Below are 12,498 nucleotides of genomic sequence, written 5' to 3'. Positions count from 1 at the left end.
CACCCCAGCTAAGGAGAGGGGGCCACAGTGGATTGCTGGGGGTCTGTCCTTGGGCGTGGAGTCTGACCTCAGCCCAGGCCCTAGGCCCCCCATGGGGCAGGGGACAGCAATAGGCCACATGGTCACACTGGACAGGCCCTGAACAGCCACCCCCAGCTCCCATACCTCTTCCCCCAAGAAGCCGGGGGTGGGGGGGCTTTTGTGCCCCACAAGAAGCCCCAAGTGCTCTGTCCAACGCCCTGTGTCTTTTCTAAGTCCAGCCCTTCCAGTCCCTGTGGGTCGGTTCTTGGGGAACATGTCTCACCCCCAGACACCCCCCGCCCCCAGCCCTGTAACCCAGTGGGGGCCTTGTTGGGGGCACGTTGTTCTTGGTGTCACCCCCCCACACCCTCACTCCCCGTGGGTCCGCTTGGGCCTGGCTTCAGGGACTCCCAGCACTGCGAAGACATGGGCAGTGGGCCTGGGATGACCCAACTTGGGGGCCCCCCCCCCCGTCTGCGCCTGGCTGGGAGCAGGGGGCAGGGCGGCCCCCACGGTCGGTCTCTCAGCCCTAAAGGAAGGCGCAGTGTCTGTGTGCAAACGTGCCCACGAGTGCGCGGCCGGGTCCCTCCGTGCGCGCGCCGCCCCCGCTGAGTGCGCGCCTCGGGGCGGGGCCTTCGGGGGCGGGTCCCGGGCCGGCCAGTGCGGGGACGCGCGGTGCCGCCCAGGAGCGAGCCAGCGAGGGGCTCGCGGAGTCCGAGCGCCTGGTCGGTTGCGCGGGATGCTGCCCTGGACGGCGCTCGGCCTGGCCCTGAGCCTGGCGCTGGCGTGGGCGCGCAGCGGCGCGGAACGCGGTGAGTGCGGGGCGCGGGGCCGGGCTCGGGCGTCCCCTCCATCCCCCGCGGCCCCCACGCGGCCGGCGCTCTCCTCCCGCGGCTGCGGGGCGGGGGTGGCCGGGCAGGGCACCCCACCCACCTGCGGCGGACGGACCCAGGTGCCCCAGGCGACTCGACCGAGCGCGGGGACGTGGAGGCCGCACCGGATCGCGGGGCCTGGACAAGAGGGGGAGGTGTCTGCCGAGGAGGCTGCCCCTGCCTCAGTTTCCCTCTCCTTAGAATGACCCTTAGCAGAGGGATGACAAGCAGGTTGGAGTCGCCCCACGGGATTAGGAAAAACGGAGGCCCCAGGGCCTAAACCAGGACCAGGACACCCCAGTCCCCGTCTGCCCACGGCCCAGTGTGGAGGGGCCCATCTGCCCCCCACTCCAGGGCTGTGGGCAGGAAGGGGAGGCCCGGGAGGCGGTGGTGGGACCCTCAGGCTGCTGCAGCAGGTAGCTCGCTTCCTGGGTCCAGATGGAGCAGGGGCTGGGGGCCAGGGGAGGGGTGACATCATCTGTAAGTGGGGTTAGGACTCCAGCGCGGCCATCTGGGCTGTGGGCGGGCCTGCGATCAGTGCGTCTCCCCATCTCGCCACCTCCTCCCCAGCCTTCCTCTTCTGAGCTGCTTTGCACGCGCCCCCAACCCCCCCATGTCCCACCTGCCGCCTTACCTGGAGGCTGAGCTGTGTGGCTGAAGACACACCTGAGGGAGCAGCCCCTGACCACCCAGGCCTGTCCACTCGCCCCTCCTGAGCTGGGCCAGGACCATGGCTCCTGCCTGCTTACAGGCCCCGAGGAAAGGGAGGGTGGGGGGGCCTGGAGACGAGATAGGAGCCCAGAGAGTGCCCCAGGGACATGGCCAGGATGCAGAGTGGACCCCTCTGCCCCTGGGGATGCCACCCAGGACCTTTGGGGAGGGACTGAGCAGGCTTTCAGGGCCTCCGTGGGTGAAGGGAAGGCCCGCTGGGGGGAGCCGCCATGGGTGTGGGGCTGTCTGGAGTCCCCACCGGGGCTGAACCCTCCCCCTCTCCCCCAGGGCCCCAGGCAGCAGCCCCCCAGGGGGACCTGCTCTTTCTGTTGGACAGCTCAGCCAGCGTGACTCATTATGAGTTCTCCCGGGTCCGGGAGTTTCTGGGGCAGCTGGCGGCCCCCCTGCCCCTGGGGCCCGGGGCCGTGCGCGCCAGCCTGGTGCACGTCAGCAGCCGGCCCCACGCGGAGTTCCCCTTCGACCAGCACAGCTCAGGGGCCGCCGTCCAGGATGCCATCCTTGCCGCTGCCCAGCTCATGGGCAACACCAACACGGGCCTGGCCTTGGCGTACGCCAAGGAGCAGCTGTTTGCTGAAGCCGCGGGGGCCCGGCCGGGGGTGCCCAAGGTGCTGGTGTGGGTGACCGACGGCGGCTCCAGCGACCCCGTGGGGCCCCCCATGCAGGAGCTGAAGGACCGGGGCGTCACCGTCTTCATCGTCAGCACGGGCCGGGGCAACCGCCTGGAGCTGTCGGCCGCCGCCTCGGCCCCTGCGGAGAAGCACCTGCACTTCGTGGACGTGGACGACCTGCCCATCATCGCCCGGGAGCTGAGGGGCTCCATCCTCGGTAGGTGGGCGGGCAGAGGCGGGGCTGGGGGTGACCTGGCCAGAACCCAGCCAGAGAGCTGGGGCGGGGTTTTAAAATCTAAGTATTTTTATTGATTTCAGAGAGGAAGGGAGAGGGAGAGAGAGAGAGAGGGAGAGAGAAACATCAATGTGGAGAGAGAATCATTGACCCATTGATCAGCTGCCTCCTGCATGCCCCCCACTGGGAACTGAGCCTGCAACCTGGACATGTGTCCTGACCAGGAATCAAACCGTGACCTCCTGGTTCCTAGGTCAGCAGTCAACCACTGAGCCACGCCAGTTGGGCCGGGGGGTGGGGGGGGGGAGAGGAGATTTAAGAGGAATTTGTCTGCCTGGAGCAGGGGCCAGGGCTGCAGGACAGGTGTCCCCAGGGGTTCGTCAGGGAGGTGTCCCCTACCTGGGCCTGTGCGAACATCTCCAGGTGGGGCTCTCTGAGGGGCCCAGCACACTGGAGGAGGCCCCGTAGAGTGGGGGGCCTGGTGTGGACCAGGGGCTGCGTTGGGGGTGTGTGGCTGAGGGGAGAGGAAGGGAAAGGGACTGCCCAGCCTGAGGACTCACAGGGTGGCCGCAGGTACTCCTGTACCTGTGCGGGGGCCCACCATGTCTGGAGCTGGGAGCCGGGTCAGGAGGGGCCGGGACGCCTCCTTGGGGCTGTACTTGGCCCCAGTCCCCCCCACACTGGGGTGAGGACAGCTGGAGGGCTTTCAGCAGGTTCCCTAGCAGCTCCCCACAGACCTTCTCCTGGACCCCTGATCCAGCCAAACCGCAGAGGGGGCGGGGCTGGAAATGAAGGGCCTGGTCTCTGGCTCGGCTGCCCGCAGCCACTGAAAAATGCCACTAACCCCAGGGTTCTTCCCAAGTCTCCGCCTGTGGGTTAATCATCCACCCGAAACCAGAAGAGGTTGGCCTGTGGGCTGTCGGGGGGCCGGGGGGCCTCTGAGACTTTCCTCCGGGGACGCCTGGCCCCTGGTGGCCCCAGGTCCACCACTCCACTGGCTGAGCCTGGAGGGGGCAGCCCGCTGGAGGCTGTAGGGCAGCCAGGAGTGTGGGGTGTGGGGCGTGGGGGCTCCTGGGATGGGAGTGGGTCTCTGTGTGGGGGATGGGCAGGGGAGTGAGTGCCAGGCTGGCAGTCGGGGCCCCAGCATCAGAGGAGGAAGCAACAGGATCAGGACAGTGACAGGCTTCACCCTGCCCAGACACGAACACGCCACATCCGCCAGCTCTGTCCTGGATGGCTCAGGAGTAATGCAGGTCGGGGAGCCCACACTGGGGTGACATTCCTCCGGGGACCCGAGGCAGGCAGCATGCCCAACCCCGTCCAGCTGCTCTTGTTGTCACATCCTCAGCACCCCTCAGGGCGTCCCCTGGTGGCCCCCCACCTCCTGGCTGCACCATGGGCCCCTTTGCCTTGACTGACCCCAGGCCCTGGGTCTCTCTGGCTGGGGGGAGGGGGGGGAGGGGAGTAGCTCTCTATTCTGACACCACCTGGGGCCCTGTCACCTTTCAGGGGCCCTTGTCCAGGCCTAGATAGCTTCCGGACGTCTGGGGCTGGGGCTGGGGCTGGGTGGGGCTGAAGCAGGGAAGCTCCTGATGAGGCCAGAAGTGTGTGTGTGTGTGGGGGGGGCGGTGCATTCCTGTCTTCCCCCAGCCCTGTCCCGGTTTGCATATTCTTAGCGTCTGCTGGGCGTGGTGAGCCTGGCCTGGCTCCCCAGCACTCCTGTTCCCCGCATCTCCCTGGTGGGGGTCCCCACCCCTGCCTCTACCTCCTGGTCTTCCTGGAGTGGGTGGGGCCCGGGCGGGAGCAGGTGGCCTAGCTTCCCTGACCCCGCAACCACCCGCAGACGCCATGCAGCCTCCGCAGCAGCTCCACGCCTCTGAGGTCACGTCCAGCGGCTTCCGCCTGGCCTGGCCGCCCCTGCTGACCGCCGACTCAGGTTATTACGTGTTGGAACTGGCTCCCAGCGCGGAGCCGGCCGCCGCGCGCCGCCAGCAGCTGCCGGGCAACGCCACGGGCTGGGCCTGGGCCGGCCTGGACCCGGACACCGACTACCACGTGGCGCTGGTGCCCGAGTCCAACCTGCACCCCGTGAGGCCGCAGCACCTGCGCGTGCGCACGCTGCCGGGTGAGGCGGGGGCGCGGGGCCCGGGCGGGGGCGCGGGGGCGCGGGGCCGCGGAGTGGGAGGCGGGGGGCGGGGGGCGCGGCCCCCCCACTCACGCGCGCTTCCCCCGCAGAGGAGGCCGGGCCGGAGCGCATCGTCATCTCGCACGTGCGGCCGCACAGCCTGCGCGTGAGCTGGGCCCCGGCCGGCGCGCTCGGCTACCACGTGCAGGTCGGGCCGCTGCGGGGCGGCGCGGCGCAGCGCGTGGAGGTGCCCGCGGGCCGCAACAGCACCGCCCTGCTGGGCCTGGCGCCCGGCACCGCCTACCTGGTGACCGTGACGGCGGCCTTCCGCTCCGGCCGCGAGAGGGCGCTGTCCGCCAAGGCCTGCACCCCGGACAGCGAGCGCAGCCGCGCCCCGCGCCCCCCGCCGCCGCCGGGGCCCGGGGGCCGGGGGCCGTGACCCGGCCGCCCGCGCAGCCCAGGGCCCCTTCTCCCGACCCCGGTGGGGGAGGCGCCCACCGCCGAAACCAGGGTCTTGTCCCGGGGGCTTGGGGGTGCGGGCTCGGCCTTTGCGCGCGGCGACTCCGCGTGACCCCAAGTCCTCGTTCCGCGGCCGGAGCCCTCGGCGGCAGCTCTGGCGGTGGCGCTGGCCACAGCGACCCCTCCCTGCCCGCCCCGCGCTGGACACTCGGCGGTGCCCTTTGGGCTGGAGTCAGCGGGGAGATGGAGGGGGGTCTGGGCGCGGCCAGGACCGGAGGGCGGGGGGCCGGCCGGACCTCCCACTGTGTGAAGGACCAGTGGTCCAGCTGGCCACTCAGGTCCGGGGTGTTGCTAGCAGGTGGATGGGGGGCTGGGTCCGGCCAGGTCCCCACAAGGCTTCCAGGAGGAGACAGGACCCGCAAAGGGCGGGGAAGAGTGTTTGGAGGTGCGGTCAGAGGTCAGCAGCTGGCGGGCTGACAGGTGCCCTAACCAGGAGGTCACCTGGCTGCAGGGGCAGGGGCAGGGCCCAGCACAGGGAGGCCCGAGCTGGCATTCAGGACCCTGGAGGCAGCACTGGCAGGGAGCCCCCTCTCGCTTCTGATGGGGTCTTCCATGCTGGGGGGTCAGCTAGGTCCCTCCCGCCCCGGGGATGCACCCCAGCGCTGCTCTGCCTCTTCGGACAGCCCCCTCCTCAGTCATTACTCACTCTCAGGGGCCCCGGGCCCATCATCCTCTGCCTCTTCCCCACTAACGTCCCACACCTTCAAGTACAGATTAAACCGGATGTAAACCGAGTCCTGCAGTCTCTTTAGACACTTCCCTCTTCGCCCGACACCCAGCCCCTGGGAGGTCCTGTGGCCAGCTGGTGCTGACGAGGGGGCCTTCTGTGACCCCCCCTGCACCCCTGTTCAGAGAGCCTCACCTGATCCTGTGGGCGCAGATTGCGCAGTTGGGATGGGGCACCTGCTTGAATGTCAGGGACTGGCTCTCCGGGTGGCTCCCACCCGCCTCGACCTTCTGCTCTCTCCTGGGGCAGCCATGCCTTTCTGGCTTCTTGCCCCAACCAAGCTCTGCAGGGTTGAGAGGTGGTCTCCCAGTGTTCTCAGGTTGGTGGTGTGCGTGTGCGTGTGCGTGTGCGTGTGCGTGTGCGTGTGCGTGTGCATGTGTGAGCCTTCACTCTCCAAGCATCACATGCCCCTGCCCAGGCATGGAGACCCGCACCGCCCACTGGCTCCCTGCCAGTGCTGGGCATTGGTGATGGCCAGGGTTTCCCTATGTGACGATGGCAGGAGAGACAATGGCCCCCGCCCCCCCTCCAGCCCTGACTGCGAGCAGAGTGAGCAGCTTGGGAAGGGGGGCTGAGGTGGTGGGTCCAGGGCCCTGGGGACAGAGGGCAGTGCCTGGCCAGGCCAGACGGGGTCCAAGGCCCTGTGTCCGGTGGGTGCTGGGTTTCTCCTCCATGTTGCCCAGCCCCCTTAAATCTGGCCCGGGGAGCCCCAGTGGGACCGTGGCTGTGCGCACTGTGGTTTCTGCTTACACTCTGCCTAGTGGTCAGCAGGCAGCCGAGGATCAGGGGCTCCTGTGAGCTCCCCAGCTGCCTGTTCTGAGGCTGGAGGGTGTGAGCAGCAGGGGCCCAGGGCCCCAAGCAGCGAGGGGGACTTACCCACGCCGGGGCCTGCGCCTTAGGCCTGATCTGCCCTGAGGGTCAGAACTTCCCCCCTGCAAGTTCGAGTCCCCACGCGGATCCGCCCAGGCACTCATGGGTCCAAGACCACTGGCCACCGGAGAGTCCCCCTCCACACGGAGCTCCTGCCCGCCGACTGGTTCTTTGGGAAGGGCTTAAGTGACCCCCAGGAGACAAGCTGAGCGGGGAGCTCCTTCCCCCCAAACAAGCCTGCAACCCCGAGTGAGGGCAGAGGCTGAAGACACGGCCACACTCCCTGGAAGAGGCCCGGGTTCCCCTCGTCTCTGCTGGATGCTGAGGCCCAGGGTGGGAGGCCCACTCCCATCTCCCTGCCAAGGAAGGCCTCTCCTGGGCCCTTATCTCCGAAGCACCGCCCTTTCTGTGCATCGTCCCAGACACTTCTTAAAGGTCTCTGAGTCGGGGCCACAGCTGGGAGCAATCTGGAGGCAACAGCTTTGTCCCAGTTCCTCCCTTCCCCTGACACGCAGGCCGGGACCCCTCAGTCCCCTGGGGCCCACGGCTGCCAGGACTGACACCCTCCACACACGTAAGGCAGCTCTGAGCTTCCTCTGTGAAAACCAGAGCGGGCGGGTGGAGGAGGCGGTGGTGCACACAGCAGGCAGGCAGGCATCTGCAGGACAGGCGTGGGCCAGGCTGGGAGGGTCCTGCCACTGGGAGGGGACCCCGAGGGGAGGCTCCTTGGGTGCATGGGGCACCCGCCTGAGTGCTGTTTGCACAGCTGTGCCCGTTCTGCTGACGTCCCCAATTGGATGAGAGATCCGGGCGCTCGCAGAGGCTGCACGTCCGTTCATCCTCCGTGGGGTCTTCCCTGCTGCCCAGGGCTCGCCGTGTGGCCGGGGAATGGCTCTCCAGCTTGTGAGCTCTTTTTAAAAAAAATTTTTTAAATATATTTTATTGATTTTTTACAGAGAGGAAGGGAGAGGGATAGAGAGCTAGAAACATAGATGAGAGAGAAACATTGACCAGCTGCCTCCTGCACACCCCCTACCGGGGATGTGCCCGCAACCAAGGTACATGCCCTTGACCGGAATCGAACCTGGGACCTTTCAGTCCGCAGACCGACGCTCTATCCACTGAGCCAAACCGGTTTCGGCTTAAAAATTTTTAAAAAATAAATTAAAAAAAAAACAGAATAGAGTAGAAACATCAATGATGAGAGAGAATCATTGATCGGCTGCCTCCTGCACGCCCCCTACTGGGGATCAAGCCCACAAACCCGGGCATGTGCCCTTGACCAGAATTGAACCTGGGACCCTTCAGTTCGCAGGAGAGCGCTCTATCCACTGAGCCACACCGGCCAGGGCCAGCCCGTGAGCTCTTGGAAAAAAGCCGCCTGTGAGGACACCAGACAGCATTTGGGGTCTGGAGCCCCCGGCCTCGGCCAGTGAGGTGTCCCCCAGTGGGTGGTGCGGCCGCGCAGGACTCTCTCGAGCAGGAGCCATTTCCCAGGCCACAGCCCAGCCAGTTGCTAGTCCTCAGCCTCCCGCTGGGGAGAGGGGACAGTTTAGGGAAAGCAAAACTCAAGTGCAGCCCTAGCTGGTGTGGCTCAGTGGATAGAGTGTTGGCCTGCGGACTGAAGGGTCCCAGGTTCGATTCCGGCCAGGGGCACGTGCCCGGGCTCGATCCCCAGTAGGGGGTGTGCAGGAGGTAGCCAATCAGTGATTCTCTCTTATCATTGATGTTTCTCTCTCTCTCTCCCTCTCCCTTCCTCTCTGACATCAATAAAGAAATATATTTAAAAATAACAACAACAAAAAAAAAAACCCCAAGTGCACAGCTGTGTGCCCGCTGCTTTCTCTTCTGGGATGAACAAGCATCTCCCAACACCATGAGCACAGACCAAACGCCAGTGGAAGTCGTACCTGCTCCTAGAAGTGAGGATGCTGAGGTGGGGGCTCGGTCGGGGAGACCCTGCCCCGGGCTGGGGGTCTCCTGACCCCACTGCCATTCTCTGGAAGGGCTGAGATCTTCGGGGCAGGGGTAGGATTACGCGGGGCGACCCCATTCGCTGAGTTCTCATTAGAACACCTGCCACTTGCCCTCCCCCGTGTGGCTCGGTGGTTGGCATCGACCTATGAACCTATGAACCAGGAGGTCACAGATGAATTCCAGGTCAGGGCACGAGTGTGTGGGGCTTGCCGGAGGCAGCCGATCAAAGGTTCTCTCTCATCGTTGATGTTTCTATTCTCTCTCTCCCTCTCCCTTCCTCTCTGAAGTCAAGAAAAATATATTTAAAAAAACAAAAAAAACAAAAAAAACACAGGGACTCCTGGGAGTTCCTTCTAATGTTCCTGTAAATAGAAGCATAAATAGAATCAGGCAAGTTTTTGCCTTAATAACTGCTTTATGGCCTTACAGCTTTAACAAACCCAGTGAGGACTCCCTGTTCCAAATCCCATCCTTGATGTCGAGATAAAATCTATTTATTTTCTTTTTTAAAAATATTTTTATTGATTTCAGAGAAGAAGGGAGAGGGAAAGAGAGAGAGAAACATCAAAGATGAGAATCACGGATCAGTTGCCTCCTGCACGCCCCCTACTGGGGATCAAGCCCATAACCCAGGCATATGTCCAGAAAGGGAATCCAACTGTGATCTCCTGGCTCACAGGTCGGCGCCCAACCACTGAGCCACACCAGCCAGGCAAATCTATTCCTTTCCAAGGTAGAGTTTTACATGTCCATCCTCCCAAATCCATGTTTGAGGAATCATCTCTCAACTGATTTGGGGTTGTGGCCCTTCACCCGGAGCATGAAACTAGATTTGATGTTGGCGTTCCTCATCTAGTCAAACCCTGCACACTCTCTTCAGGCCGGTTAGATGTGGTCTCCTCAACATCTCTGTGTCAATGAAATAAGGTGTGGCCCTGGCTGGTGTGGCTCAGTTGGTTGAGCATTGTGTTGTGCACCAAAAGGTCACCAGTTACGTTCCAGGTCAGGGCACATGCCCGGGTTGGGGTTCGTTCCCCAGAACGGGAGGCAGCAGATTGATATCTCTCTCTCCTTCCCTCCCTCTCTTTCTAAAATCAATAAAAACACATTTTTAAAAATGTATATTTTTATTGATTTCAGAGAGAAAGGGAGAGATAGAAACATCCATGATGAGAGAGAATCGTTGACCGGCTGCTTCCTGCACACCCCATACTGGGGGATCGAACCCCACAACCCAGGAATGTGTCCTACGCCGGAATTGAACCCAGGACCTTTCGGTCCGCAGGCTGACACTCTATCCACTGGGCCAAACTGGCCAGGACAAAACATATTTTTTAAAAGGTGTGGAATTAGCAGATCAATGAAGACCTGTTTTCTCCTCATGCCCATTATGTGAGGGACTCCAAGTTTAAGGCAACAGACTTCTGCACAGGTGCTGCCCATGGGGGACACCAGGCAGGTGGGTGTCTGCAGCCCTGGTGCCGGGAAGTCCTGGGCTGGATTGCAGGGGCCTGGAGCTGGAGTGGAAGGCCGCAGATCTGGTGTGCTGTGCAGATCCCCGGAGGTCTGGCCAGGTTTTCAACACGGAAACCATGCCTGGGCTCCCAAGACAGCTGTGTCCCCCTCTCTGGGCCCGAGGCCAAGCTGTCCACCTGCATCTTTTTTAAAAAAATGTGTTTTTTATTATTTCAGAGAGGAAGGGAGGGGAGAGAGAGAGAAACATCAATGATGAGAATCATTGATTGGCTGCCTCCTGCAGGCAGGCCCCACACTAGGGATCCAGCCCACAACCCAAGCATGTGCCCCAACCGACTGGGAATCGAACCGTGACCTCCTAGTTCATAGGTCGACACTCAACTACTGAGCCAAGCCGGCTAGGCTGAAACTGACTTTTTAAATGTAGAGCTATAGTCTCAGTTATTCCTTATTATATAAAGTACACAAGCTTGCCAAATGCAGGCCTGCGAATGGAGCTGGAGAGGGGCCTGGGGCCAAGCCTTTTACCCACTTTCCTCCTGACCCCGCCAAGCCCTGCCAGGCAGCAGGGGAAGTATGTTTTGTGGCTGGTCCATGACAACCTTGATGATGGCCACTAGGGGGCATCTGGCTAGAAAACTCATTTGGGCTTTTTCTTCATTGGAGGGGGCGGATCATAGAATTGTCGTTGAATTACCCCCCACCACACACCTTTTTTTATTCAGGCTTACAGTTGTTTTCAGTCTAGTGGGGAAACTGACTTCACGTAATTCCAGGAACTCCACCAGTTCTATACGGAAAGGACGGAGGGGCAACTTGGACCTTGGCCCCAAGGCGAACTTTGCTAACTTTGGACACTGTGGGTCCTAGAGCAACGCTGGCCTGTGTCCACCCTTCTCTCCCTCTGTCCCAGGAGGGTCCTGCCTGCTCCTTTGTCCATAAAGCGGGCACGTGGCCTTTGGAAGTCCCCGAAGAGAAATCCCCGCCAGTCTGTGCCGGGAAGTCAGGATTCTAAGCTCTCCTCCAGCGAGGGTGACCTCTGTGGGCTGTTCTGCCTTTGCATGCTTATATGATGGGAGATCTCTGTCCCCTCCCTGGTGAGCCCTTCAGAGTGACGCAAAGGGTCGCACAGCCACGGGCCACTGCTTCCCTGAGACAGTGAGAGGATCGGAGGGCCTGTCTCCAGTCCGGCCCTTCATCCAGGGAGATGGGCCTGGGACCGTACATTGAGCATAGCTTCATGCTCCGGGGCCTGCCCGCCATTGCAGGCTCCATCCCCTCTGCCCCAGCTGGCGCTGTGCCAGGGCCAGGAGGCCACAGGCTGTGGGATCAGTGCCTGCTGCAGTGGGAGGGGCTGCTAGGCCCTCGGAGTTGTCAACGTAAGAAACGTTCAAACCTGTGAAGAATTTCTGTGAGTTTATTTGAGCCAAACTGTCGAGGGTCAGGAAGCAGAATCTCAAAGAATTAAGATAATGCTCCAGAGAATGGCGGTTTTTCACCTATTTTAAAACATTACAATACATTACGTAAGTGAGTTACAAGAAATCCATTGGTGATAGATTAGGGAGGCGGGAGAAAGCAAAGCTGGGAGAAAGGAAACCCCTGGGACTGGATAAAAAGTAAAATGATAGACACATGCTCCTTTTATACAGGTGGGTAAGGGATAGTTAACAGTCAACAATGAACGCGATAACAATAACAAGGAGGAAATTTGTCATCTCCACCCTGTTGCCATTTGTTGTGTCTTGAGGGATCGGAAAAGGGAAGTGACAAGTAACTGTGACATTCCATGGGTATGTCATCTTACATGCAAAAAGACAATAGGTTTAGTAAAGATAGAAGTTGATCTTTGTTAAGGAGGATACTGGCCTAGGACATGACTACCCACTATAAACTGCTTTTAGTTTAAAAGTTGTAGTTTCAGCCGAAACCGGTTTGGCTCAGTGGATAGAGCGTCGGCCTGCGGACTGAAGGGTCCCAGGTTCGATTCCGGCCAAGGGCATGTACCTTGGTTGCGGGCACATCCCCAGTGGGGAGTGTGCAGGAGGCAGCTTGATTGATGTTTCTCTCTCATCGATGTTTCTGGCTCTCTATCCCTCTCCCTTCCTCTCTGTAAAAAATCAATAAAATATATTTTTTTAAAAAGCTGTAATTTCAGACCATCAATTACAAAATATATTGTAATTTCAGACCATCCTTTATGGTTACTCTATGAGTTTGTAAGGCCTCTATGCAGGCCTTCCCTGAGCTAGTCAGGTTAGCAGTGGCCCCTTTTCCTCCAGTGTCAGGTTCCCTCTCCCCCACCCCCAACACCCTGGGTGGGGTTTCCCCCCACA

At 61.6% G+C, this 12,498-nt stretch overlaps 1 protein-coding gene across 2 annotated transcripts; it reads left to right on the top strand.

The window, feature by feature from the left end:
* Positions 1-643: 643 nt before the first annotated feature.
* On the top strand, positions 644-5,846 carry VWA1 (von Willebrand factor A domain containing 1). 2 transcript variants are annotated; one of them, XM_079776574.1, is made up of 4 exons: positions 653-833; positions 1,893-2,450; positions 4,312-4,593; positions 4,704-5,846. In XM_079776574.1, the coding sequence occupies exons 1-4, from the start codon at positions 761-763 to the stop codon at positions 5,030-5,032; spliced, it is 1,242 nt and encodes a 413-aa protein (XP_079632700.1). In that variant the 5' UTR covers positions 653-760; the 3' UTR covers positions 5,033-5,846. The 2 variants fall into 2 exon arrangements, with proteins under 2 accessions (XP_079632701.1, XP_079632700.1); XM_079776575.1 differs by lacking the exon at positions 4,704-5,846 and having other exon boundaries at positions 644-833; positions 2,288-2,450; positions 4,312-4,490.
* Positions 5,847-12,498: the final 6,652 nt, after the last annotated feature.

Source organism: Cnephaeus nilssonii (genome assembly GCF_951640355.1).
Source record: "Cnephaeus nilssonii genome assembly, chromosome: 7".
In the NCBI taxonomy this organism is placed as follows: Eukaryota; Metazoa; Chordata; class Mammalia; order Chiroptera; family Vespertilionidae; genus Cnephaeus; species Cnephaeus nilssonii.
The sequence above is the reverse complement of the archived record's forward strand: the minus strand, read 5'-3'. Positions and strand labels throughout refer to the sequence as shown.